This window comes from Schistocerca piceifrons, chromosome 3, assembly GCF_021461385.2.
Source record: "Schistocerca piceifrons isolate TAMUIC-IGC-003096 chromosome 3, iqSchPice1.1, whole genome shotgun sequence".
Classification (NCBI taxonomy): domain Eukaryota; kingdom Metazoa; phylum Arthropoda; class Insecta; order Orthoptera; family Acrididae; genus Schistocerca; species Schistocerca piceifrons.
The window spans coordinates 333942955-333970932 of NC_060140.1; the positions used below are offsets into that span (position 1 = coordinate 333942955).

At 40.7% G+C, this 27978-nt stretch overlaps 1 protein-coding gene across 4 annotated transcripts in view; it reads left to right on the forward strand.

The window, feature by feature from the left end:
* LOC124788328 (FAD-linked sulfhydryl oxidase ALR) overlaps positions 1-27978 on the forward strand; it is a 416232-nt gene that overhangs the window by 101290 nt on the left and 286964 nt on the right. For all 4 annotated transcript variants that reach the window (XR_007016088.1, XM_047255573.1, XM_047255570.1 and 1 more), the window contains exon 4: positions 20497-20597. Coding sequence is in view for 3 of the 4 variants with exons in the window: in XM_047255573.1 (XP_047111529.1) it covers positions 20497-20597 (101 nt within the window). In the remaining variant the exon portion in view is untranslated. The remainder of the gene's footprint in view (positions 1-20496; positions 20598-27978) is intronic.

Sequence of the window (27978 nt, forward strand, 5' to 3'; positions counted from 1 at the left end):
CATTCAGAAAATGGAAATCGCAGGATAAGAGAAGCAAAACAACACCCACGCAGATATCACGTACAACACTACGGTAAATAGAGCACTTGAAAATGGGAATCATTCCTGACGCGCGTCATGGTATACACGAAAAAACGTAACTGGCGCTGTGTTTTATTATTTAAATTATTAATGACAAAGCTGCAGATTTTCGAAGAACATCGATTATGATTAATGAAATTAATCGTAACATCTGTACAGTTTCTTTGTTGCACGGTGGTTTGGAGTCGACGTTAAACTGCACATCCCTGTATAACTGGCTGGCTGGGTCAGTTCAAATGTGTGGGGAGAGCAACGGCTTCCCACCTCCATCAGGACTGTGCCTACCTATTAAAGCAGTTGGATGTTCCAACCAATCTTCCGGCTGATGTCAGCTTTACTTATGTCTTTTGATAAATCTAAAAGCATGATCCATCCTTCTTCTCTGCCGTAGAGCGTAAACGAAGAGTAACGGAGCATCTACTATTTTCGCAGTGAAGTCAGTTTTCTTACAAATACGAGGAAGCTTCGAAACGTTTACACATCATCGTGGCAGGCCAAGAAACTTTAATTGAATGGTAGACTACACTTCAGAGTGAGGCAAATGCGTGCACTATTTTTCAACACAGTCACTAAGTCTCTGGAACTCTCTACCAATCGTTCAGCTCCTCGGTGATAGAAATCCGGAGTAGCATCGCCTATGTCTATGCGGCCTTAGTCATACTGTTGGCACATTTCCTTACGGCTGGTGCGACATTGCATTTGGTCCATATACCGGCAGAATTTTGTGGTCAATCTGCGAGCAAATTTTGACGTTTTTCCAACAAGAATTGTACTGTCCTGCGTACTTCAGATTTGGAGTACGTTTCCAGATACCTTGCCATTTCACTCCCACACTTTGATAAACCTGATAACCGTACCGTAGCAGATCTGTATCTGAAGGACATCCGCAACATGCGCCATTCTTGTTGGCCAATGGTCTTACTGTGGGACGACATCTACAACGCGTGTAACTTAATTTCTAAACACCCTATCTACCAAACGCACAGTAAAAAAATTTTATGTTGAACATTAGTCAGTCTCATCGTATCATTTAAGACAAAGCACATGCTTTCGTTTAAAAAGGATGTAAGGCGTAATTTCCTGTCGTATTCCTGAAGGAAGCTAGTCGGAGAGCGTAATATACACCACAACAACTCCTGAAACGGACGTGAGTCAGGCCCGGGAAAACTCCCTTCACATCATTAATATTCTTTAGTTTGCTACGCCTCCAGACTGTGATACTTCAGCACAGTTCCTCATAGTCGTTTACTTAGCAAGAAACGTTTAAAATAGCTGCACAGACAGCAGAGAACTGAAGTCAGCTGCATTTAAAGGCTAAGTATTGATGGCCGTAAAACTTGCTACGTGCTTCTGTATTGTTGTTGTTGTTGTTGTGGTCTTCAGTCCTGAGACTGGTTTGATGCAGCTCTCCATGCTATTCTATCCTGTGCAAGCTTCTTCATCTCCCAGTACTTACTGCAACCTACATCCTTCTGAATCTGCTTAGCGTATTCATCTCTTGGTCTCCCTCTACGATTTTTACCCTCCACGCTGCCCTCCAATACTAAATTGGTGATCCCTTGATGCCTCAGAACATGTCCTACCAACCGATCCCTTCTTCTGGTCAAGTTGTGCCACAAACTTCTCTTCTCCCCAATCCTATTCAATACTTCCTCATTAGTTATGTGATCTACCCATCTAGTCTTCAGCATTCTTCTGTAGCACCACATTTCAAAAGCTTCTATTCTCTTCTTGTCTAAACTATTTATCGTCGCATGTTTCACTTCCATAAATGGCTACACTCCATACAAATACTTTCAGAAATGACTTCCTGACACTTAAATCTATACTCGATGTTAACAAATTTCTCTTCTTCAGAAACGCTTTCCTTGCCATTGCCAGTCTACATTTCATATCCTCTCTACTTCGATCATTGTGAGTTATTTTGCTTCCCAAATAGCGAAACTCCTTTACTACTTTAAGTGTCTCATTTCCTAATCTAATTCCCTCAGCATCACCCGACTTAATTCGACTACATTCCATTATCCTCGTTTTGCTTTTGTTGATGTTCATCTTATATCCTCCTTTCAAGACGCTATCCATTCCGTTCAACTGCTCTTCCAAGTCCTTTGCTGTCTACTGAAAATTATTTATACACAAGGTATTCCTTGTAGTGAATAGCGCTAGATTATTTTATACTGACATAAAATGACTTATTTGCAGTTAATGTACCGGGTGATCAAAAAGTCAGTATAAATTTGAAAACTTTAAAACCACGGAATAATGTAGATAGAGAGGTACAAATTGACATACATGCTTAGAATGACATGGGGTTTTATTAGAACAAAAAAAAACGAAGTTCACAAAATATACGCGTGAAAGATCTCTTCGTGATGATCGTGTGCTCAGCCGCCACTTTCGTCATGATTGGCCTCCCAGGTCCCCAGACCTCAATCCGTGCGATTATTGGCTTTGGGGTTACCTGAAGTCGCAAGTGTATCATGACCGACTGACATCTGTAGGGATGCTGAAAACAACATCCGACGCCAATGCCTCACCATAACTCCGGACATGCTTTACAGTGCTGTTCACAACATTACTCCTCGACTACAGCTATTGTTGAGGAATGATGGTGGACGTATTGAGCATTTCCTGTAAAGAACATCATCTTTGCTTTGTCTTACTTTGTTATGCTAATTATTGCTATTCTGATCAGATGAAGCTCCCTCTGTCGGACTTTTTTGAACGTTTGTATTTTTTTGGTTCTAATAAAACCCCATGTCATTCCAAGCATGTGTGTCAATTTGTACCTCTCCATCTACATTATTCCGTGATTTATTCAGTTTTCAAATTTATACTGACTTTTTGATAACCCGGTATATAACTATCTGTCTAGTGGAATAGTGACTACTAGTATTAACAGAACTAGAAATCACATCGTTTGTTACAAAAGTGATATGTCATATCATCCACCGGCACATCAGGCTGAAAGTACCCATTTGGTATAACACGATCCAAGATGCCACTCCAGGCGGGTGTAAAATGAATGTGCGCTACGGAAAATAATAAATGCTAAAATGATGATTTGGCCCTGTCTGACTACCCCCTGAAGCAGATTTTAGGATCTCTTAATTCCTTAAATTACAACCTAAACAAAAATGAGAATGATGAAGGCAACTAATACTGCTAGATGATAAAAATTGTTTCTTATTATACGTTTATTGCAGATAAAAAAAAACCTTTCTGACAAATGTCTATATTGCCTAAGAAAAGTTATTCATCAATTGCCCAACTCTGCCCCCTCTTATGGCCGGCCACGCAATCCAACATAAATAACGCGAAATGACTGACATTATCTACGTACCAAACACTAGATGATGATCTACAGTGGTGTGGAACCTCAGTGGAAATAAACTAACGTGATCACAGCTGGTTAGCTTTATATCCCCAATAAGCCGAAGCAACTTGCGATATCACCGTATGTACTGCGTCCGGAGCGCCGTTGTGCTGGTTCTCGTACACGCCTGCGTCGATGGAAGAACTCCAGCCACAAAATAAAACTCTTTCAAACACTAGGACGGCAGAAGGTGGTCCTCTGACTAATATACTCTGTCTTCTCCCCTCTGTGTTCTACAGACGAGAAACGCGAACTCCCAGCCACAAGGACGGAGTTCAGATAACGTCTCAACCTAAGTGTAGGCAGAGAAAGTGCTCTCAATTACTGAGCACTGCGTACTCAACGACGACTTCCAACCCGGAGGTGAAGTCCAGAATCGTATAGCTTCGCAACAGTGCAGTTCCTAACTGTTCTAACTATAAACTCTACTGAGAGCAAAGACAAGTCCGTCTGTACCAACAAAAGCTGGTGTCGAGCGACCGTCACACACGGGCGCTCACAACGGAAGACCACGTCTCTCCAGCGCTGGCTTCCCAGCAAGGCTCGGCTCCCTGCTATCGTAATTTCGAAAACGAATCATATTCCCGAAACCACGGAATATCCTCCCTCTCTACAGATTCTTCTAAACGCCGACCAACCATATTTTAGTCTTTTGTCGTCCAGCGCGGAAAGTTTGCGAGGGAAAAACCAATACTCGTACAGTGGTACACTTCTGAGTAAAAATCCTTGGAAATAACGCAACCTGCGTGGTTTCCTAGGTGCCGTTTCTTCGTTCCTCTCTCCTGCGTCCAAGATGTTCGTAGTTTCCGAAGTATAATCCTTCCGGTTTGGCTACCATGCCGGCCGGTGGCGACTCTATTGTGCTCCAGGGCTCAGGTGCTACAACGTCCGTCCTGCTATTTCCTATGTGTAAGCAGGACCAACACTCCTGTGTGGGCCTTCCACCCAGCTTGAGTTCCGTCTGCCATTTCATTTCCACTGTCGTTCCATCCTCTATTAGTATGATAATAAAGACACTCCGTCCCTTTCATGAAATAAGCGTTACCAATTATATACAAGGCGTATGTTACAATGTCAGTCTCCTTTAAATATTCGTATATACAATGTGCTACCTATCAAATAATAATGTGGTTGTAGATCACGGCAAAGTATGTGGATGAGCGCTTGTAAGTTGCGAAATTATAGCCACCTTACAACCGTGTCCTGCTGCGTGAATAGGTTCATAACAGCTTGCTGCACATGCTCGTCCAACAGTAATCGCCGACCTTTCAAGACCGTTCCTAAGAGAGCTAAGGGTGATAGTCGCATAGGGGGAGATAAGGACCACAGGGCGGACGCTTGAGTGTCTCCAACTTGGGTTGGCGTAACTTCCGCGTTATGATGGTTCAAATGGCTCTGAGCACTATGGGACTTAACATCTACAGTCATCAGTCCCCTAGAACTTAGAACTACTTAAACCTAACTAACCTAAGGAGATCACAAACATCCATGCCCGAAGCAGGATTCGAACCTGCGACCGTTGCAGCAGCGCGGTTCCGGACTGAAGTGCCTAGAACCGCACGGCCACACCGGCCGGCCACAAATGCCACACTAATCGCTTGTTTACATGTGGGTGCTTATAAACTCCTTCGAAGTCGCGTCCCACACTGCAATGCCCTCAGACGGAAACTTTTTGATCACACCTCATGACTGATATAAAGGGCTAACATTTTATAATGTATGAAATAAGAAGTAAGTAACTTACACGCGGTTACTAAATTGTCATACTCGAAAGGAAACGAGGAAAAATGGTCTGTATTGTAGCTCATGTGTAGGTCGTATAAGTAATTTCTAGAAATTTCTTAGTAACAAATTTTTGGGGGATACAGAATTGTCAGATTTTTTTTATTTCTTCGAATATGTTCGTTGTCTTGTCTTAGTTGCCCAGGCGCAGTATTTTTAGATTTTGTACAATGTCTGTCACATGATGTTCTTCAGCAACATGTTATGCAAAGATGTATTTGTCCAGGATATTTAAAAAAAGGGCATCCATGAGTTCTCAGTGACGTATGTCAATATTTGGTAGATCTCAGATGAGGAAGTGCCCTTTAGAAGAGGCATGCTTGGTTGCAATTTAACGTCCCGTCGATGTCGTTGAGATCATTGGAGACAGCTCGTTGGCTTAAGGGCGGATCTATGTAAAATTGGTCAAAAATGTTGAAAATTTTTTTGCCATTTAATAGTTCCGTAGCATGTTAGAAATATTGTCTCCAGTTTTCAGAGATTAATTTGTGCTGCAAATGACGGAAAATACATTTTTGCTTCGCCGGCCGCGGTGGCCGAGCGGTTCTAGGCGCTTCAGTCCGGAACCGCGCTGCTGCCACGGTTGCAGGTTCGAATCGTGACTCGGGCATGGATGTGTGTGATGTCCTTAGGTTAGTTAGATTTAAGGAGCTCTAAGTCAACGGGACTGATGATCTCAGATGTTAAGTCCCATAGTACTCAGGGCCATTTGAACCATTTGAATCTCTTGCCTCAACCAAAGCGCAGTGCCCAGCCTCTTTTTCGACGCGACTTTCTCCTTCTTTGCAATATTTTCGTATTTCCTGCCATCATAGAAGACATTAGTAGAGCGTAAAAGCTGTGAGCCCATTTACGATGCGATTAATTACGATTTATTAAAAAATACACACTTTGTTGAACACAAAACCCGAACGAAAGCTTTAATAACCTCATTTAGAAGAAACACCCAAGGGCAACATTTCGCTCATCTACCATTGTTAAAATTTCGTCTACGATGTTTGTCTGGGGTTCAATGATGGTAACACTGGAAGAAACAGGACCCTTATAAGACCAGGATTTGATTGAGATTGCTTCACAGAAAACCTATTGAAGAAGACTGGTAATGTGCGTACCAAAAAGGGCACGCCAGAAGGACCAGACTAGAAGAATACGTGTGTGTGTGTGTGTGTGTGTGTGTGTGTGTGTGTGGTGGCCTTTAGGAAATGTCCGAAAGAACAGACACCATTTTCATCCAGCAGAAACTATGATGAACATACAAAGGATAGGGTGAAGACGGCCAGAGATCAAAATGGCTCTGAGCACTATGGGACTTAACATCTGTGGTCATCAGTCCCCTAGAACTTAGAACTACTTAAACCTAACTAACCTAAGGACATCACACACATCCATGCCCGAGGCAGGATTCGAAGCTGCGACCGTAGCAGTCGTGCGGTTCCGGACTGAGCGCCTGAACCGCTAGACCACCGCGGCCGGCAGGCCAGAGATGTCTTGTGCGGATGCAGACCAGGCTCGAACTCTACCGGGAATCGGTGAAATGCCGTGAGTAATGGGAAAGGAGCATTAGGAGTGTTTGAATAAGTTGAGGATTTGGGTGTGACGGGAGGCGTGGTAGGATAGTCGGTGCAATTGCGATGACCAGTGTGCCCGGATGTCTTAGTGGTCACACATTCTGCCGGTATGGTAGCTCAGCGTGTTCGATCAGAGGGCTGGCTGCCCTCTGTAATAAAAGAAATAAAATAAAAAGAAACTGAGTAAAGGAATGGACGAAGAACTTGAATGGGGATCATGTGACGTCCGCCTAAACCAAATGCAACGAACGATAACGAAAAAATTGAAGAAAGAAGAGTAAGGTAGCCACTCGGTCTGAGGCGTCTTATCATAGTCCGCGCTGTTCCCCCCGCCGGAGGTTTGAGTCCTCCCTCGGGCAAGGGTGTGTGTGTGTCCTTAGAGTAAGTTAGTTTAAGTTAGATTAAGTAGTGTGTAAGCCTAGGGACTGATGGCCTCAGCAGTTTGGTCCCATAGAAACTTACCACAAATTCCCAAAGAAAAGTAAGTAGGAGATCCAGGTTCGAATTCCGGTCCGGCACAAATTTTCGATTTTCCCCATTGATTTAAATCAATGCCCACTCACAGCCAATTTCTGTAATTCCTTTGTGTCTTAATTAAGGTACTTTTCTGGCATAAAGACTAATAAAATCTTTTTTCTGCATTTCCTACAACTTTCATTTTTTCTTGTATAAGGAACATTTTCTGCTGAAGCATTGCAAATAAAAAAGGGGAATTTGCTGCAGAACCCAGCTCGCGCTATTCGTCCACGAGACTCAGAGGGTCATAGACACGTGTTCCCAGGTAGATGCCGTGTTTCTTGACTCCCGCAAGGCGTTCGATACAGTTCCCCACAGTCGTTTAATGAACAAAGTAAGAGCATATGGACTATCAGACCAATTGTGTGATTGGATTGAAGAGTTCCTAGATAACAGAACGCAGCATGTCATTCTCAATGGAGAGAAGTCTTCCGAAGTAAGAGTGATTTCAGGTAAGGCGCAGGGGAGTGTCGTAGGACCGTTGCTATTCACAATATACATAAATGACCTTGTGGATGGCATAGGGAGTTCACTGAGGCTTTTTGCGGATGATGTTGTGGTATATCGAGAGGTTGTAACAAAGGAAAATTGTACTGAAATGCGGGAGGATCTGCAGCGAATTGACGCATGGTGCAGGGAATGGCAATTGAATCTCAATGTACACAAGTGTAATGTGCTGCGAATACATAGAAAGAAAGATCCCTTATCATTAACTACAATATAGCAGGTCAGCAACTGGAAGCAGTTAATTCCATAAATTATCTGGGAGTACACATTAGGAGTGATTTAGAATGGAATGATCATATGAAGTTGATCGTCGGTAAAGCAGATGCCAGAATGAGATTCATTGGAAGAATACTAAGGAAATGCAGTCCAAAAACAAAGGAAGTAGGTTGCAGTACGCTTGTTCGCCCACTGCTTGAATACTGCTCAGCAGTGTGGGATCCGTACCAGATAGGGTTGATAGAAGAGATAGAGAAGATCCAACGGAGAGCAGCGCGCTTCGTTATAGGGTCATTTAGTAATCGTGAAAGCACTACGGAGATGATAGATAAACTCCAGTGGAAGACTGCAGGAGAGACGCTCAGTAGCTCGGTACGGGCTTTTGTTGAAGTTTCGAGAACATTCCTTCACCGAGGAGTCAAGCAGTATATTGCTCCCTCCTACGTATATCTCGCGAAGAGACCATGAGGATAAAATCAGAGAGATTAGAGCCCACACAGAGGCATACCGACAATCCTTCTTTCCACGAGCAATACGAGACTGGAGTAGAAGGGAGAACCGATAGAGGTACTCAAGGTACCCTCCGCCACACACCGTCAGGTGGCTTGCGGAGTATGGATGTAGATGTAGAATTTATACACACTAAAATTCATGAGGCACAAAAATTTTCAAAGTGCGTTACTGTCAAATTTATTTAAACTTTTGTGAAATAAAAATTTTTACACATGATGCACATGAAATTTTTAAAAAAATGTTGTGTGAGTTCTGAGACTAATATTAAGAAAATGGTAAACAAATTTGTTTGTGTAATTACTACGAATAACCTAGAACATTTTGAAATTGATAAGTAAAGTAACCATTGAGAAAATGTTCCTCCTGTGACGCAATGTGTTCTAAAAGTATCCAGTAACATCCTGATAAAATTATTTGAAAAAAGAAACCGAAAAAGTCCATATTACAGCCAATATCATTGTGACAACATCTTGAAAATTTAGTTCAATTATCTCTCAAACAGTAAAAGTATCTCTCAAACAGCCCATCCCCGCTGAAGGGGGGACGTATGCGAAAGCAACCAAAACCGTGAAAAAGTTTTTAATGGATCTTCATTTACTACATGATAGTGTAATTCCATTTCGTTCCAATTCTATTCGTAAGTGTGATGAATATAATAATTAACATAATCTTGCACGTTTTTCTGTATTTCCTCATCTCATTTATCCCTGCAGTGTTTTCTTTCAGTTTTATGCAGTCACAGTGTGGGGAATATTTCGGAGTTTAGCAGATCCAGAACTTCTACTGAAGTGTCTGCATGGAAAAACTCAAAATCCCAATAAAGGTTACAGCTCTCTGATAGGAAAACCCTGCCCCAGGACAACATTTGTTTCCACAACTACTAATGAAGTTGCAGTGTATGATGATTGTTTACTTTTTAACTGTGCTAATATTGGCAGATCATGGACTCTACAGAGGCTATGATTTGATCCAGAAGCTTTGACACTGTCGACATTGAAGGAAATCGATAACAGGAGAACTGATGCGGCTGACCTTATTGTTACTCAGTTTCAAAATCAGGTTAACCTGAGGGGACAAGCAAAGAAAAGACTGTTTGAAGATGAGGAGGAGAATGCATATGCTTTGCACTAGTTCACCCAGATAAGGTAAAGCGTAATACAGACAGTGTCAAACTTTTAATTCGGGTTTCCTGTAACTAACATTATGGCAGCCTTATGTACCTTTTCCTCACAAACCACTGACATTATGATATTTAAATTTGGCATGCAGTTACTTGCTACTGTTACGGCATAAAGTCAGCGCCAACACGCCAGTTGGGAGAGACAGAGAAGAGAAGGCTGTGAGAAGAGGTCACCCAGTCACACACTGACCGACCTCTCTCCAGGACGACAACGCGACATCAGCGGTGCCTACGTGAAGACGACATATGCGCCGCGCCCGATTGGTGGCAGTCCACTTCGACAGCAGCTTCAGCGTTAGCCACTTCGGTAGCCGACGTATCGTAGCCTCAGTTAGATACCAGCAGTCACTGCACTTAATTTGACAGACTTTTGTTAGTATCGATCGCTAAGACCAGAAGTGTTACATGCGTTTGTCTATTCTGAAGAAGACTGATTATTTTGTATTTCGCCCTTTGCTTGCGACACATCTGTTTAATTGCACTTGTGGATGATCATGTATAAAGGACTATAACAATTCTCAGATCAAAGTTAAGTATTTGTACTTGTCTTATTGTAATAAAACTCATTAATACGAGTTGTTTGATTGTTTGTCTAGCGAACCGAGTATGCAGTATTCCTAGACACAACAAATACTGTAGTGAAACATTGTGTGGAGCCCTAAGATTTAGCATGTATTTTCTCAGAAATTTGGAGAACTGTAAGAATCTAGCAAGAGATGATGTCAGTGTTCTGTTCCACAGATATTTGTAATAATGATGTCTCAAACTTTGTACAAAAATACATTAATTTCGTTCTGACAGGTTTTTCAAAAACCTTGTCCTCACCTTGTTGACAAAATTTCAATTGTTTATTATTAAAAATTTATATCTGAAATAAGCATGAAAACGTATATGTGTGGTCATATAACAACTGTGCCACATTTATTTATTTATTTATTTACATGTCAAGTTCCGTTGGACCAAATTGAGGAGCAAATCTCCAAGGTCATGGAACGTGTCAGTGCATGAACTTACTACATAAAAGTAATAACAGATAAAAATAAATGTTCATGAACCTGAAAGAAAATCAGTCCATAAGTTTAAGCAAACGCTATCAGCAATATAATGAGAATCAGCTTAATTTTTCAAGGAACTCCTCGACAGAATAGGAGTGACCCATGAGGAAACTCTTCAGTTTCCATTTGAAAGCGCGTGGATTACTGCTAAGATTTTTGAATTCGAGTGGCAGCTTATTGAAAATGGATGCAGGAGTATACTGCACACCTTTTTGCACAAGAGTTAAGGAAGTCCGATCCAAATGGAGGTTTGATTTCTGCCGAGTATTAACCGAGTGAAAGCTGCTTATTGTTGGAAATAAACTAATATTGGTAACAAGAAACGACAATAAGGAATATACATATTGAGAGGCCAATGTCAAAATACCCAGACTCGTGAAAAGAGGACGACAAGACGTTCGTGAACTCACACCACTTATTGCCCGAACCGCCCGTTTCTAAGCCAAAAATATCCTTCTAGAATGGGAAGAGTTATCCCAAAACATAATAACATACGACATAAGTGAATGAAAATAAGCAAAGTAGACTAATTTACGTGTCGAAGTATCACTCACTTTCGATACCGTTCGAATACTAAAAATGGCGGTATTAAGTCTTTGAACAAGATCCTGAACGTGGGCTTTCCACGACAGCTTACTATCTATCTCAACACCTAGGAATTTGAACTGTTCAGTTTCACTAATCATATGCCCGTTCTGTGAGATTAAAACGTCAGGTTTTGTTGAATTGTGTGTTAGAAACCGTAAAAACTGAGTCTTACTGTGATTTAACGTTAGTTTATTTTCTACAAGCCATGAACTGAGGTCATGTACTGCTCTACTTGAAACCGAGTCAATGTTGCACACAACATCCTTTACTACCAAGCTAGTGTCATCAGCAAACAGAAATATTTTAGAGTTACCCATAATACTAGAGGGCATATCATTTATATAAATAAGGAACAGGAGCGGCCCCAACACTGATCCCTGGGGCACCCCCCACTTGACAGTACCCCACTCAGATCCCACATCACAGCCGTTATCAACTTTATGAATAATGACCTTTTTGCTGCCTGTTGCTAAAGTAAGAGGTGAACCAATTGTGAGCTACTCCCCTTATTCCATAATGGTCCAACTTCTGGAGCAATATTGTGAGATCATCACAGTCAAATGCCTTTGTTAAATCAAAAAATACGCCAAGCGTTTGAAACTTTTTGTTTAGCCCATCCAGTACCTCACAGAGAAAAGAGAATATAGCATTTTCAGTTGTCAAACGACTTCTAAAGCCGAACTGTACATTTGATAGCAAATCGTGTGATATAAAATGATCAATTAACCTTACATACACAGCCTTTTCGATAACTTTTGCAAACACTGATGGCATAGAAATAGGTCTAAAATTATCTACATTATCCCTTTCTCCCTTTTTTATAAAGCGGCTTTACTACTGAGTACTTTAATCGCTCAGGAAACTGACCATTCCTAAAGGAAAAATTACAAATATGGCTAAATACAGGGCTAACATGTGCAGCACAGTACTTTAATATTATACTAGACACTCCATCATAACCATGAGAGTCCTTAGTCTTCAGTGATTTAATTATTGACCCAGTCTCCCTCTTGTCTGTATCACAGAGGAGTATTTCAGACGTCAATCTCGGAAAGCCATTTGCTAAGAAATATATGATTTCCCGTAGAAACTAAATTTTTATTTAATTCACCAGCAATGCTCAGAAAATGGTTATTAAATACTGTGTATATATCTGATTTATCAGTAACAGAAATATTATTACTGCGAACTGACTTTATATCATCAACCTTGTGCTGCTGACCAGACACTTCCTTCACAAGTGACCATATGGCTTTAATTTTATCCTGTGAATTAACTGTTCTATTTGCATACCACATACTTTTTGCCTTGCTAATAATATTTTTAAGCACCTTACAATACTGTTTGTAATGGGCTACTGTAGCTTGATTGTGACTACTTCTAACATTTTGATATAATTCCCACTTTGTTGTACATGATATCCTTATCCCACTAGTTAGCGAACCAGGCTGTCCATTACTGCTAGTACCCCGTTTAGAATGTTCTAATGGAAAGCAACTCTCAAAGAGCATGAGAAATGTGTTATGGAAAGCATTGTATTTATCATCTACATTATCGGCACTATAAACATCTTGCCACTCTTGTTCCTTGACAAGTTTTGAAAAACTCTCTATTGCTGTTGGATTAACTTTCCTACGTAGTTTGTAATTAAATACGACATTGGTTTGAGTACAAAAACCTTTTAGTGTTAAAATTTGTGCATCATGGTCTGAAAGCCATTCACCCTTTTACTAACAGAATGCCCATCTAGTAATGAAGAATGAATAAAAATATTGTCTATGACTGTGCTACTGTTCCCCTGCACCCTAGTTGGAAAAAACACAGTTTGCATCAGATCATATGAATTTAGGAGATCTACCAACATCCTTTTTCTTGCACAATCATGTACAAAATTAATATTGAAGTCACCACATATAACTACTTTCTGGTACTTCCTACAAAGTGAATCAAGAACTATCTCTAGCTTAAGCAAAAATGCTCTGAAGTCGGAGTTAGGGGACCTATAAACAACAGCAATTAGAAGTTTAGTTTCACTAAATTCAACTAATGCTGCACAACTTTCAAATATCTGTTCAGTGCAGTGTCGTGATACGTCTATGGACTCAAATGAAATACTGTTTTTTACGTACAGAGCCACTCCTCCACCCCGCAACGAACTCCTCGTGAAACAGCCAGGTAATCTGTAGCCTGGTAAAGGAAGCCTCTGAATTATCAAATTATTTAAGTGGTGCTCTGATATATCAATAATTTCAGAGTTAGCATCTATTAGCAGTTCACTAACTTTATCTCTAATACCTCTTATATTTTGATGAAATATGGTAATTCCTTCTCTACTTGGAAACATTACATCCTCTGGAGTGAGCCCTTAGTTAGAGGCACTTCCTTTAAGCAGGTATACCTATCAGCTGACTTCAGTCTAAAAATGTGCAGCTCTAACACCAACTACTACAGTTACATTGCCTTGAAAACTTTGGACTTTATAAGGTTTCTCCAAAGTATTACAACTTCGCATACGTCCCCCCTTAACTGGAGACGGATGTAAGACAGGACGGGTGTGTGGCCTGTTGCGGGAACGAAGCGGACAGCAGCAGCAGCAGCCCTTTGTTAGCGCCTCAATACACACGGGGAGGTGCAGGGCGAGCAGGTACCGCGCCCCAGCGGACCACACCCAGTTCTAACCGTCATTGTACTTATCCCGCGGGGAGCGCGGGACGTGAGCTTTCAAAAGGTGTCTGCCGGAGCTGGAGGCTCCTCGCAGTCCTGGTTGCAAAAACTGCCGCGGCGACGAGCACGGCGTCTACGTTTTTGCACTCGGCAGGCCTGCGTGCGTTGTGGGGTGAAGAGTATGGTGTTCAGTATCGCATTATTGGAACCATTCCCGCGACTGTTGGACGCGAAGAACGAATGTGGAGATTTATATTCTTCATAACTACAACAAAGTGATTAAAATGGTGTGTCTGTATGCCACAGATTCGATGCAGGGTTACGTTCTATATGAGCGGGAAGGGTAGTGGGATTTACAGTCTGTTATTGTCTCTATCGTGCCCTCCTCCTGAATACAGGGTGACATATACTAACGGGAATGTTTGAAATGAGTAGTGGCAGCCACGGGTAGGTGGCAGCACTATGGGTTCGTGAGAGCGAGTAAACACTCCGCCATTTCAGTAGTCATGGATCAGTCGAACGCCGACCGTGGTGGCCGTGCGGTTCTAGGCGCTACCGTCTGGAACCGCGAGACCGCTACGGTCGCAGGTTCGAATCCTGCCTCGGGCATGGATGTGTGTGATGTCCTTAGGTCAGTTAGGTTTAAGTAGTTCTAAGTTCAAGGGGACGGATGACCTCAGAAGTTAAATCCCATAGTGCTCAGAGCCATTTGAACCATTTTGGCACTGCCAAAAGATAAACAAAGCAAACAGAGCATTAAATCTACAACAGTTGCCGAAGTTGACATTTCGTCAGACGGGAACACAAGGAATTTGACAGAGTGAGAAAGAAGTGGCAGATGAAATATTAGTGTTTTTGCAAGATGAATCAACGGTGTGGTGTCGTATACGCTCGACTGCGCGGACAGTGTATATGAGTACAATGATGACGATGCGTGCTGAACAAGTGAAAGTGATATTGAAACATGTGTCGAGCCATGTAGTTCATCATCCTTGTCAGACACGGAGCCACAAATCCCGTCTCCAGCGAAAAGTAGCAAAGGACAATCGTTGTCCAAGGAGTGGGTACTAAACATCGTTACGTACGTGGAAGTTCATCCGTAGCATACTTAAAAAAAAGGAAGAAAAATTATTAACAGATTTCGAATAAGTCTGCAGCAGTATGACCATGTAATGCATAAGAAAAACTACGAATATTCTAGGGAGAACAAGGCGCACATGTTACAGAAACTCGTGTCTGCGCATTTCAAGGCTGCTCGATACAATTTACAGGATGTGCATGTTAGTGGCCTATTACGCTACGCACATCAAATCGCGCGCGACATAGGTTACAGTGATTTCAAGGGAAGCAGTGGACGTTTTTGTAACTTCAAACAGTGCTACAGAATTGGAAGACGTAAGAAAACAAATTTTCAAACAAAGCGCCACCTTGACGATCCACAACAAATTACGGAATCGGCCAGAAAATTTGTAGGTGAAATAAACAAACTTAGCCCATCGTTCAATAAGGAATTTGTTTTCAACTCCGACCAATCGGAATTTCAAAAGCCGGCCGCTGTGCCGAGCGGTTCTAGCCGCTTCAGTCCGGAACCGCGCTGCTGCTGCGGTCGCAGGTTCGAATCCTGCCTCGGACATGGGTGTGTGTGATGTCCTTAGGTTAGTTAGGTTTAAGTAGTTTTAAGTCAAGGGGACTGTTGACGTCAGATGTTAAGTCCCATAGTGCTTAGAGCCATTTTGAATTTCAAAAGGAAATTCTTATGAAAGGAACCCTGGAAATTAGAGGCGTCAAAAGAGTTGTATCAAGAACCACTAATATCAATGCCTTAACGCATTCGTATACAATTATGTCGACTGTTAATCTGTCACGTCACAACAAGCAAGAGTGGGAAAATGGGCGTAATAGAATTACAACTATGCTGGCCAATAGCTGGCCAAAATGACTTGTTTTTGCTTGATTCCTGATCTGTGTATGAAAATCATACTATTTAGAGCAAACTATTAATCCCAAAAAGTGTGTGACATTACAGTTCATACCACCAGGAAACAATGAATAAATTCAGCCTCTGGATGTCTGTCTTTTCCGTGTCTATGAAACATATTATCGTAGTATCTGCAGCTATGCCTGAAAGGATAGCCAGTTTCACGATAAACTCCACGACAGACTTTTTCACATTCGATTGCATGCCGTCACATTCCATCAGTTCTCATCATTCTCATCACTCCGTTACACCGACATGATTCTATATGTATTCTTCAACTGTGGATACCCAGTTGAACATCCTGCACAGTTTGTAACTCTCATGGCATTCGCCCTCGATCTTGACGATGCGAACCTTTATGATCTTTGTGGCGCGGCACTTTTCATTCGGTGTTGATGGCGCAAGTTTGTTTTTAACATTTCTTGAATGTCAACTATGCCCATTTTTTGAAGTATAATACATACATTCCACTGAGGGTTGATCTCTGCACCTCCCGGACATTCGTTTTCCTTCGCCCTCCTGATGTTCATGGTGAGCCACTAACACCTAATATTTTTCCTGTCGTAATTGTTAACGCAACAGTTTCAAAAGAGCCTTACTGAAGATTGAACTTGCGACCTCGCAAAAAAATGGTTCAAATGGCTCTGAGCACTATGGGACTTAACATCTGAGGTCATCAGTCCCCTAGAACTTAGAACTACTTAAACCTAACTAACCTAAGGACATCACACACGTCCATGCCCGAGGCAGGATTCGAACCTGCGACCGTAGCGGTCACGCGGTTCCAGACTGTAGCGCCTAGAACCGCACGGCCACACCGGCCGGCTTGCGACCTCGCACCCAACGGGTTCCGTGTCAGCTTTTACAACTGCCACAATTTCTATCAGATACATCAGCACGATTTTGTATAGTTGGGGTAACTCGATATCAGCTCTGCTAAGTCTTGTGAACTGAACACTTTCAATGAAGTCCTTATCAATGTCACCGCACCGTATGCGTCTGTAACTTAAAACCAGGTATTTAGTTGCGAATAAATGTCGTCATTCATTGGATAAACTGAACAGTTTCTAAATTTATTTAAGGGGTTTATAGGCATCTTTATTGCTGTTACTCGTTTGTTTGAGAATTTACTGTCGATGCTTTGTCTCTCACAGTTGCTGCAACTGCCATCGAAATGCTTGTCGAGTGACCCTTTGTGGCAGCGCAGTTTCTAAAAGGTCATATGGAGCTGGAACATCCATACTCTCAGATGTCAAGGTTTTAGGTACTGTATTGATTTTTTTTGTAATACTTTACACTGAAAAACAATGCAGTGGAATTCATTTATGTTTCTTTTAAAATCTATTGCTACTGTTTGTTCGTAACTCGTAGAAATTATCTCACTTAATATTCCGTTAAGTGCATAGGCGACGGCATGTCTGATAGCCCAGCTCGTTGAGTTTAGTGTCTTTAACGTTACCTTGAAAGTACTCGAGGAACAAGGTTTTTAAATCCTAGCACCGTAGCATTGTGAGGTCAAAACATTTGTAGATAACATCTCTTGCGAAATACTTTGCTGTTTCTTGATTATCCTCTACAGTGCCTTCAAGAATTAAGTTTAAGTTGTAACATGATTCTTTATGCACACAGTTATTGTATGCTCGGCTTATGATAGAGGCATCGCCATAGTTTTCTCCACAACATTTGCTCACATCTCCGTTCTGTTGATTCGTTTAACTGATGTTCGTGTCCTACTGCAGACTGATTCGCGTATCTTTGCCCCTGAAGGGTTGTCAGGACCATCTTTGATTATGTGAAAATACCGACCGATTGGTTGTACTAATTCTCCGCTTTTCTTTCCCTTGTGATTTTTCAGTTCTTTACTTTGTTCTTTTTGTCGTCTTTGGGTCCCGGTGCTTTGACCCAAGTGTCCCAGCCTAGTTACACCCTGCTACCATAATTATGTGTTGGTTATGCTCTGCACGTCCTCTAAGAGTAAACAACGAATCGCGACGTGCCTTAGTTCTCAACAATAGAGGGGTCCTTGCAACGGTCCATGCCGTTGCTTAGCATCAGTCTGAGACGAGAAGACTGGCGAGCAACATGTAGGCATCCGTTCCTACTCTGCAAAATTTCGAGAAACCCGTATGATGCGGTAAGAGCACGGAGCAACGATAGCTGTCAGAAGGTAAGCGTCCTCAAACATTTGAGCTGTGCCTGTTTGTGGAACCCAGAAAAAGGCTTCAAATTGATTGCATGTTCCTGCTGACGGACAGCATAAATTTTCAGGCGCATATATCTGTAATGAATTTGAGATCATCGACAAATCAGTTATATTCAGAGTAGTTTGATTTTGCAAACAAGCCATCCAGACTGTACATCATGACTTGCCTGAAGCAGTTTGTGTCAGAGAAGCTTGAATGCTGTAAACCTCTTAATTACAGGAAAATCGTAACACTAGAAATTTTACATTCTCCGTAAGTTTCCGTGCCAACGGCACTTCCGCATTCGCTCCTGCAGTTAGTGCTCAGCACTTCGAGTATATCAGCTTTACGTCTTTGAATACACACTTTCTGAGCATATACTATAAAAAACAATGCATTTTTATAAGAATTTGTAACGCATCATACGTTAAGCTGTTTCCATTCTGTCAGAAAACTAAAAGCCATTTAAATCATAGCAGTCTTAAAAATTGTGGATATTAACGGCTTGAAATGCGGTTTGAAGCTGTTGTTTCTCCTGACGTATAATTAAATGAAGTGTATCACCTTTATACCTATGCAGTTCTTATCATAACTCGCGGTACAGTGCACCCATACCAACTTGGCTTCTCGTCTCCTTGTACTGGCGATCAAACGATACTGTGCACAATATACGTGGCAATGTAGTTGTCATTAATGCTGTAATTAATTTCGGTGAGAAATAATTTATAGCATCCAGCATCATCTGTGCATGACCACTTACGACTTTGTGTTCCTAGCCTGACACATCGAACAGTACATTTAAGGGCCCACGATAGATATATTGCTGGAAATCTTGGCAGCATATCGCCTGAAATTGGTCGCCACACACGAGCTATTTACTGACGAATTTAAACCTGGATTTTGAACGCCACTGCTTCAGGAAGTTCGGCCGGCCGTGGTGGCCGAGCGTTTCTAGGCGCTACAGTCTGGAACCGCGCGACCGCTACGGTCGCTGGTTCGAATCCTGCCTCGGGTATGGATGTGTGTGATGTCCTTAGGTTAGTTAGGTTTAAGTAGCTCTAAGTTCCAGGGGAGTGATGACCTCAGAAGTTAAGTCCCATAGTGCTCAGAGCCATTTGAACCTTTTTTTTTTTTCAGGAAGTTCTGTTGTCGAAAACTTACTGTTTTGTTAAGCAGCAATGTTTTGAAATGCTTGTTTGGGAACTGTAATGTCCAGACGTAAATTATGTGCTACTAAGCTAAAAAATATGTTGAAAGCATCTACAATTTTGGGATTACCGTTGATCCATTCATTATGTACCGTTTAAAAAAAATTCCCCACTATCCTGATTCATTTTTCCTGGCTGATTTTTACTGTATTGCAAATAATTCTTATCTTGTTACTGGAGATTCTTATTATTTTTTTGAAAAGGCTTGCAGTTGCAATGCTCTGGACTTATATTCGGATAACCGTCTTTTCAGGTCCCCTTGAGGCCTTCAAACTTACGTTTGTCGTAGTTTTCCTAATTCACTTAAAGCGACTTATTTCCATTTTAATTTTCCTTTAATTTTAATTTTCCTTTAATTTTTACTTGCTTTTCTTTGTATTGGGTACCATGGTTCTCCTTATCGTCGGTGGCTCGGAGCTTTTGCCTTGTTGTCCTATCCAAGTTAGGCCCCTGTAAATACGCTCAATGTATGTTTACTGTAAAACCATGCGCACGTAAATACTGTGTGTGTGTGTGTGTGTGTGTACGTGTGTAATCTGGCTAAAATGTACATTACTGAAATGAATTCGTCGTGTATACCGGGACCCGATGTATTCACCACGACCCTAGCGTCTAGCTGCACGTGGTACAGAGAATTATGTTCCTGTAACATCTCCATCTGATGATGAGCTTTCAGTGGCTCGAAAATCAGTTAATGCTACAATACATCATATCATATTCATAAATGACTGGTTGCGTATATACACGCATAAGCTGCCATTTTAAAACACAACTGCAGTTCGTTCCCCGCAATGGATGCAATGAAAAATTGGTACCCAAGATGAAAAGAAATTGATAATGTAATTTGTGAAATGATTGCTCTTCAAGATCTTCAGTTTAATTTCGTGCAGTCAAGAGGGTTTCAGCATTTAATGCAATCTGTTATGAAAAACCATTATTTAAGGAAATATCATTACTGTTTATTTTCAATACGGGTGTTTCCATTATATTTTGTAATTGTTAATTACACAATTAATTTTCGATAAAACTCATTTTTGCACATAAAAAACCACCATTTTTACACAGCGCTGTTTTTATTCAGATATGTTAACTACGTCCTCGACGCCGCAAAGACAGATGCACAACAGCCGACTTCGTCTTTGGTTCCGGTAAAACCGCCTCCGTTACATCCCTTCGTGATATGTAAGTAAGATACAGCAAAGTATGTTAAGACAAATCTTTTACATGAAGCACACGCTTAAGTCTTAATCTACCGTAAACTGGGACAACTTTGCCATGCGGGGCAACTTCGCCCCTTTTTTGACTGAGAATACCTCTGACGTCCTAGCAAGATCCTGTATCATCGGACAGAGGCGTCAGTGCTCTCACTGCCCGAGGCAACAATGAAAGACGGATTTGCTGCACATTTTACAGATATTCATTGTTTCCTGGTCTTTGTCAGTGCTTTTTCTTTCGGCTTGAGGAACACGCGTTTTCTGGTAGTCTACAAAAGTGTGTCACCCTCCACACGCATTCTAACGTAAGTGAAAACTGTTTCTTTTGTTTGGTGCAGTATACATTTACGTTTCAGAACCACTTTCAGAAATAAAATTGTGTGGTGTATGTAATATAGTGACATAACTTGGCAATGTTGCATTAGGAAGCTTGGTAAAAATAGGACAATTTTGCGAACCTGAATTTTGTCTTTTTCTTACCTCTTTCACGTTTTCTTTTTTTAACCGAGCGCTTTGGATCTCTTCATAGGTTGTTAAAATGCCGAGGCTCATTAGAACCAAACTGCGAACACGCAGGTGTCAAAATTATGATGACACTACGCTACAGCTAGCTGTCTCTGCGGTGATTAATTAGCAAACGAGCAGAGGAGAAGCAGCAAAAAAGTTTAGTATTCCTCGAAGAACAATTGAAAACAAAGTGAAGATTCCATTTAAAGAAACCGGGCGTAGACTGCACTCAGCAGTGAAGAAGAGAAAGAGATCCTCAAACACGTCCTCGTGTGTTCAGATTGGGGAATGCCTCTTGATGCCCTTGATCTACGGCTCATCGGGAAAAATTTCTTGGATTCGATGGGGAAGCCGATTTCACAATCCAAAAAAACTAGCGTTGGAAAAGAACTTCTTAAGGCATACCTTAGTCACTTGAAAGACCACATATTAAACTATGACGAGACAAATTTGACTGATGATCCAGGGTAAAAAAAAAGAAGTTATTTCGTAGGGGAAGCAAGTATCCAGAAAGAGTTATAAATTCTATCAAAGCAAGTGTTTCTTTAATGTTTGCAGCTTGGGCGTTAGGAGAGTCGTTTCCTCCTTCCGTGGTTTATCGCTCAAAGTTGTTATGGGACACGTGGACTCTAGGAGGACCGAAAGGAACAAAATATTTCAATACAGCAATTGGATGGTTTGATGCCCTGCATTTTGGAAAGTGGTTTTTCCATGTCGTTGTGTCGTGGGCAAAAAACATATCTGACCCCAAATGTTTAATAGGAGATAGTATTTAGTAGCCATGTGAATGTAAGAGCTATCAGACATGCAGAACTCACGACGTTCGCTTTGTGTTCTTGCCCCCAGCATCCACTCATTTGTGTCAGCCTATGGATGTTTCAGTCGTTGCTCCCTGTAAAAGGAAATGGAGAGCCATGCTGACAGATTATAAGATGAGAAACACAACTAGTTCCAAGATGCTCGAGAAAAGTGCATTTTCCAAACTGTTGGCAAAACTTCTCATTGATTTGGACGAAGGAGAGAAAATGAAATCGAACATCGTATCAGCGTTCAAGAAATGTGGCGTTGTGCTACTAAATCCTGAAGAAGTTTATTCTAGAATCCTACATGCAGAGAGAGCTGATGGTAATAGAACTCATGAATTACCCTCAAGCCTGTCGCGGAAATAATAGAGCCACTGAAGAGGATAATCGGTGTGACACAAGGAAAAGCTGTAGATGAATCACACTTGATGAAACACCAATCTCTTCCGAGCACCGCTGTAACAAAACAAATTGAGAGGACTGGTAAGAAGGAAGAACACTCGCAGAAATAGCCATCACAGCAGCGATGAATCTCACTGTACGTTTTCTTTACATGAAACGTCTGACTCTGAACCTGAACAAGATGCAGAACCTACGGAAGACTTAGGCAGTCGGGATTAGTTGATACTGTTGATGTCGCTTTTTGCTGTGATGAAGATCGTAACTCAGCCATTCGTGAACATAATGAAATTAACGCCAGAATGACCCAGTCTCTTACAAAATTAAAGCTTGGAATATTTGTTGTAAAATTCCTGACAAAAAAGTGTCAAGTATTTTGTTGGCTAACTTATTCAGTTCTACGGAGACGAGGAGTTCGAGGTGTCATATGTTCGTACAACAGATAGCGGGAAAAGTTTTTACTTCCCAAATGTTCCAGATGAAGCATCCCAGAATGTAAAACACATTGTGTGCATAATTAATAACTATTACAATCAAAACCGAGGCAAATTTTTCTGTCCTGATGAAAATGTTAAGCTTTTCTTTTAACTTTTTACTCCAATGATTTGAATTTCGTATGTATCTTGCTGCATCCCTACCTTTGTATCTATCTTTGCATTAACTTATTTAATACTAATGTGTAAACTGCTTTCAAGGCTTTGAACTTCTTATTCGGTAAATTTTTTAGTGATTTCTACTGATTGTAACAAAGTTGCCCAGTTTACCAGGTAACTTTGCCAAACGTGTTTTTCATTTATATATATGACGTCCTCGGATTATGAAATTAGAGAGCAGGACTCGTTTTTTAGCATGGTTACAAACACGTTTCTTGCGTTATTAGATAACAAACCAGGCTGAAGAAAAAAAAGTGGCAAACCTGTCCGAGATTACAGTAACATTGAAATTCCTTAGACATGTATGTTTCTCTTGTTTTTGCTTTTAAAAACAAAAAAATGATGAATCGCTCAACTTCTCTTTGACTACTACTTTTTTCTTGTTCCGTACGAAGATGAATTGGACGAGAAATGTGTAGAAATTCGTCAGTGTATTAGATTGATTGATTTTTTTTTTATTAAACATGCTATGAACTTGAGCGATACCCTGGAAAGTGAGCTGTGTAACTTTGTTGCGACTTCGTAATCTGTACATCGTTGCACTGGTATCCGGAGACGTTTCTATTTGATAACTACCACGGATGTTTCGTAGAGCCACGTGGAGTTTAAACGGAGATTGTTGGCGTTGTATGTTTCGAGTACATCACTGCTGCTCTAGGCACACTTAATGTTTGTTAAATTTTATATTCCTCTCGTGCTAGTCTGTCCACATGCCGTCTAATATTATTCTCATGTATCGCATTGGCAACGTAACTCGTACCGCTTAAGGTGAGCCGGAGGTGGTCAAATCGAAAAAATTACGGTTTTTTTTTTTTGCTACCGAAAATTAATTGGAACATTCCTCTTTAATTTTAGCTTTGAATTATTGTTCTACTCGCCCTAGAAGTGGAGTTATTACCATTTTCCCCCACGCCTGCAGAGGAAATGGGCGGCCGCTGAATGCATCTAACACCCTCTCGTGACTTCCTGGCGAACTGCTTGGGATTTTCTCGCCCTGTTACGCATACACCGCCTTATGTTACGCATACAGCGAGTGTGCAAGGGTTGGCTACATTGTTTTCTATGACAAATGAAGCGCTAAGAGCGCGGAACATCGTCTCTTTGCTGTTTACCGTTTCGAATTAGTTCAGTGTTGCGCCTGTTGTTGGTAGTATTATACTTCTTGTGTAAAGCGTTGTTCTGGTTACGATGCCACGTTTTAGTAACCGTGTATATGAGAAGAGGAAGAACGTAGGGAAAAGAAAATTAACACTAATACCAAGTTGTGATATTACAATTACTGAAACAGTGCGTTCTTCTGCCAAGCAACACATGGCCGGCCATAGTCCTGTGACATCTTCTAGCAAGAAGCTGAATGGTGGAAGTGACAGATTTCGTGAATATGTTAGTGACAGTGATGATATTAACGAAGTACTGAATATTGGATTATTATCTTCTGTGCTGAAAGAAAGTGTTCTGTGCAAAATGTGTTCAAGTGTAGGAGTAGAACTAGAGATAACAAAGCACTTTGGTTTAGCTTGTGAGATGAAGATAATCTGTGCATGTTGCAAGCATCAAGTGACTTTCTACAATTCACATGCCAGTCTCTTTGGTGAAAATGGACGATCTAGAGTGTTTGATGTGAATGTTCGACTTGTGTATGGTCTTCGATCCATTGGAAAAGGGTCTGCTGCTGGTAAACTGTTTTGTGGTATTATGAACTTGCCATCGCCTCCAAGCAAATTTGGGTAATACTGTGAACTGGTAGGATCCTCTGTTGAAGATGTGGCCTTGAAAACCATGAAGGAAGCAGTGGAGGAATCTGTAGAAATGAACGGTGGTTCTAGGGATTTGGTAGTGGCATTAGATGGTTCCTGGCAAAAGAGGGGTCATAAATCCCTGAATGGGGTTGTAACTGCTACTTGTGGTGATAGTGCAAAAGTGATAGATGTTGCAATATTATCAAAACATTGTAGGTGCAAAAATAAAATCAAAGGAGGGCACAGTGGAACCTGTGAGGCAAATTTTAGAGGATCAAGTGGAGCAATGGAAGTGGATGGAGTGAAACAAAGTTTTGAACGTTCAGTTCCCAGATACAACGTTAGGTACAAATACTACCTTGGGGATGGTGACTCCAAAGGTTTCAAGACTGTAGAGGAACTGAAACCATATGGAAATGAATTTGTAGTTGAAAAGTTGGAATGCATTGGGCATGTGCAAAAGCATATGGGTGCACGGCTTCGAAGGCTCAAACAAACTTTGGGTTCAAGTAAGCTCAGTGATGGAAAGACAATAGGAGGGAGAGGCAGGCTTACTGATGAGGTGATTGAATGTCTACAGAGATACTATGAGTATGCTATAAGGCAGAATACTAGTAATGTTAGTGACATGCGGAAAGCAGTGTGGGCATTGTTCCTTCATACTGCCTCTTCCAATGAATACCCTCAACACAGCCTGTGCCCAAAAGATTCCTGGTGCAAATATAATGCAAAAAAAAGGACTATGATCACAATCATGGTTTGCCAGCAGCTGTGATAAATGCAATAAAACCAATTTTTCATGACTTAGCACAGCCAGAATTGTTACACAAATGTCTACACGGAAAGACACAGAATCCTAATGAGAGCGTAAACAATTTGATTTGGAAAGTGATTCCTAAAAGGGTGTTTGTAAGCATAAAAACACTGCACTTTGGCATTTATGATGCAATAGCAACCTACAACCAAGGGAACAGTGTGAAGTGTGAAGTTCTGAAGGCATTAGGATTTACAGCTGGGGTGAACACTGTACGAGCACTAAGAAATATTGACAGAGAAAGGATAAGAGGAGCAGAAAGAAGAGAAAGGCATATGAAGTATGATGGAACAACAGGCTAGAAAAGAAGACAGAAGAGGAAGCTTTTGGAGGATGAAGAAGAAGACCCTGATAATCCATCCTATAGTGCAGGAATGTATTGAGAAACTTTGATAGCCATTTCCCGTAAATTAGAATTTTTCGAATATAAGGAACATTTTCCCAAAATCCACTCAAGCTAGAGATGAAATTTTTATACAGCACTCCTAGTGGTCAAACTTACATTGTAACACAGTTATTTGGCAATATGTTCAGTAGTTTCATTTCAGTTTAATTATAAAGCAATTATTTGTAAAAAAATTTGGGTCATTAATAAAAAAATAATTGGAAGGAAACTAGAATAGATACTCCAAAATCCCTCTGTCATAACTGCAATACTAAACCACTCTACATGTAAAAAAAATTCAAATTTTTCTATTTGGTAGTTTATTCATAAATGTTCCTCAGACTTAGTGATTTTAACATGGGCAGCATAGGCACCTCCAGCTCCCCTTAAACAATTAACTTATACTGTTTCCTTCCACTTCTTGCTTGATATCCCAAAATAAATTTATGAAGTGTCTCTGTCATAAAGGGTGTCTATGGATCTTTCGAGATTCCTTACGTGAGACTGGTAAACTGCTGCATATCTCATTCTTTGAAGACAGTAGGGAAGGCAAAAGGAGAACTTTTATGGGGAAAATTCCGGCAATCTGTTAACGAAATCACATACATAGGGTTGCCATATTTTAATGTTCAAAAACAGGTGGGAGTTCAGATAATGCGATTTATTTAACACATTTTTCATTTCCTAGGACCTTTTCTGGGAAACATTTTTTACACATAAGTCAGGTTTAGCAAAAAATACATGTTACATTTTTCCTGTTGTACAGCACCTTCAACAACTGCTTTACATTTTCAATAATGAGCTTATTCCACCCCTATGTCCATTAACATTTAGCATAGAAAATATTCTCTCTACAGCTGCATTATGTGCAGGTATGGTGAAATAGTACTATATCACAAAAATTCAATGCAATCAACACTACAGTTCACGTATTGGTACCATTTCTGAGCAATAGTTTTTCCTACCAAACTTGCAGCGTTCATCATGTAAAATGTTCTTCTGTAATATGTTCTTATTCCATCAAAGAGTAGACATCAATAATAATATTATCATCTCTTAAAAATAACAGCCTTTTCACTGCTTGCCACTTTGACTCTTGTTCCAGAGGTAACCACTGAACTACAGACATACCACTGCATTGGGTCATCCACTTATTAACATAAATATGGTAAAAAGTGTACATTTCACTTTCCGAGACTTTAAGTAAGTTTATGTCATCACGTTTAATAACAAATTCTTTTACTTTTAGAATCACAAAATTGTTTTTTGCCCTTTCATGTAAACCAGAGGCAGTGCTCTACAAAATGGAGTAGACTTCTACAACAGCAAAGACCAATTAAAGACCAAACAAGTCATATCAAAATACGTGTAAAAAACAATTTCTTAAAGGTTTGATAAATTCCTTGATGGGTCTTGCCAGAGCCAAGATTAAAAATTAATTGAAGTGATAAAGAATAATAAAATTTTATTTTATACTAAAAAAACGAGTGGTTTCGCAAAAAAAAAATCGGAAACTGAATGGGGGGGGGGGGGTGTCGGGGAAGATTTAAAAAAACGGGTGGTCTCCCGATAAAAATGGGTAGTATAGTAACCCTACCCATACAGGACTGTTGTGGGATCTATTCGAGCGTGCTATTGTAATGTGTGGGGACTTGACTAAGTCTACGTGAAGGAATACGGCAAAATCGTTGACAGACGCACTCACTGCTAGGGCCGTGGCAGAATGTTGTTTTTTTAAACAATTTATTGACATTTTGTGTATATACCATACGACGACTAAGTTATTACATGAGTAATACATTTGATACTTAAGACATACAGGGTGTTTATAAATGTGAATAATGGTGAAGAAGGAAAATAATAACAGAAATGATTGATACAGCACTGAATGGAGTACATCTTCAAATTTTATTTAGAAATGGTAGTTTTCGTAACACAACAAATGTCCCACCTGTAATCATTTTCAAATTTGTGACGGTGACCCTTTCTATGAAACAAGTTTTAATGTATGGTGGTAACTGCTTGTGTTATCCATTGTCGCAGCTTATC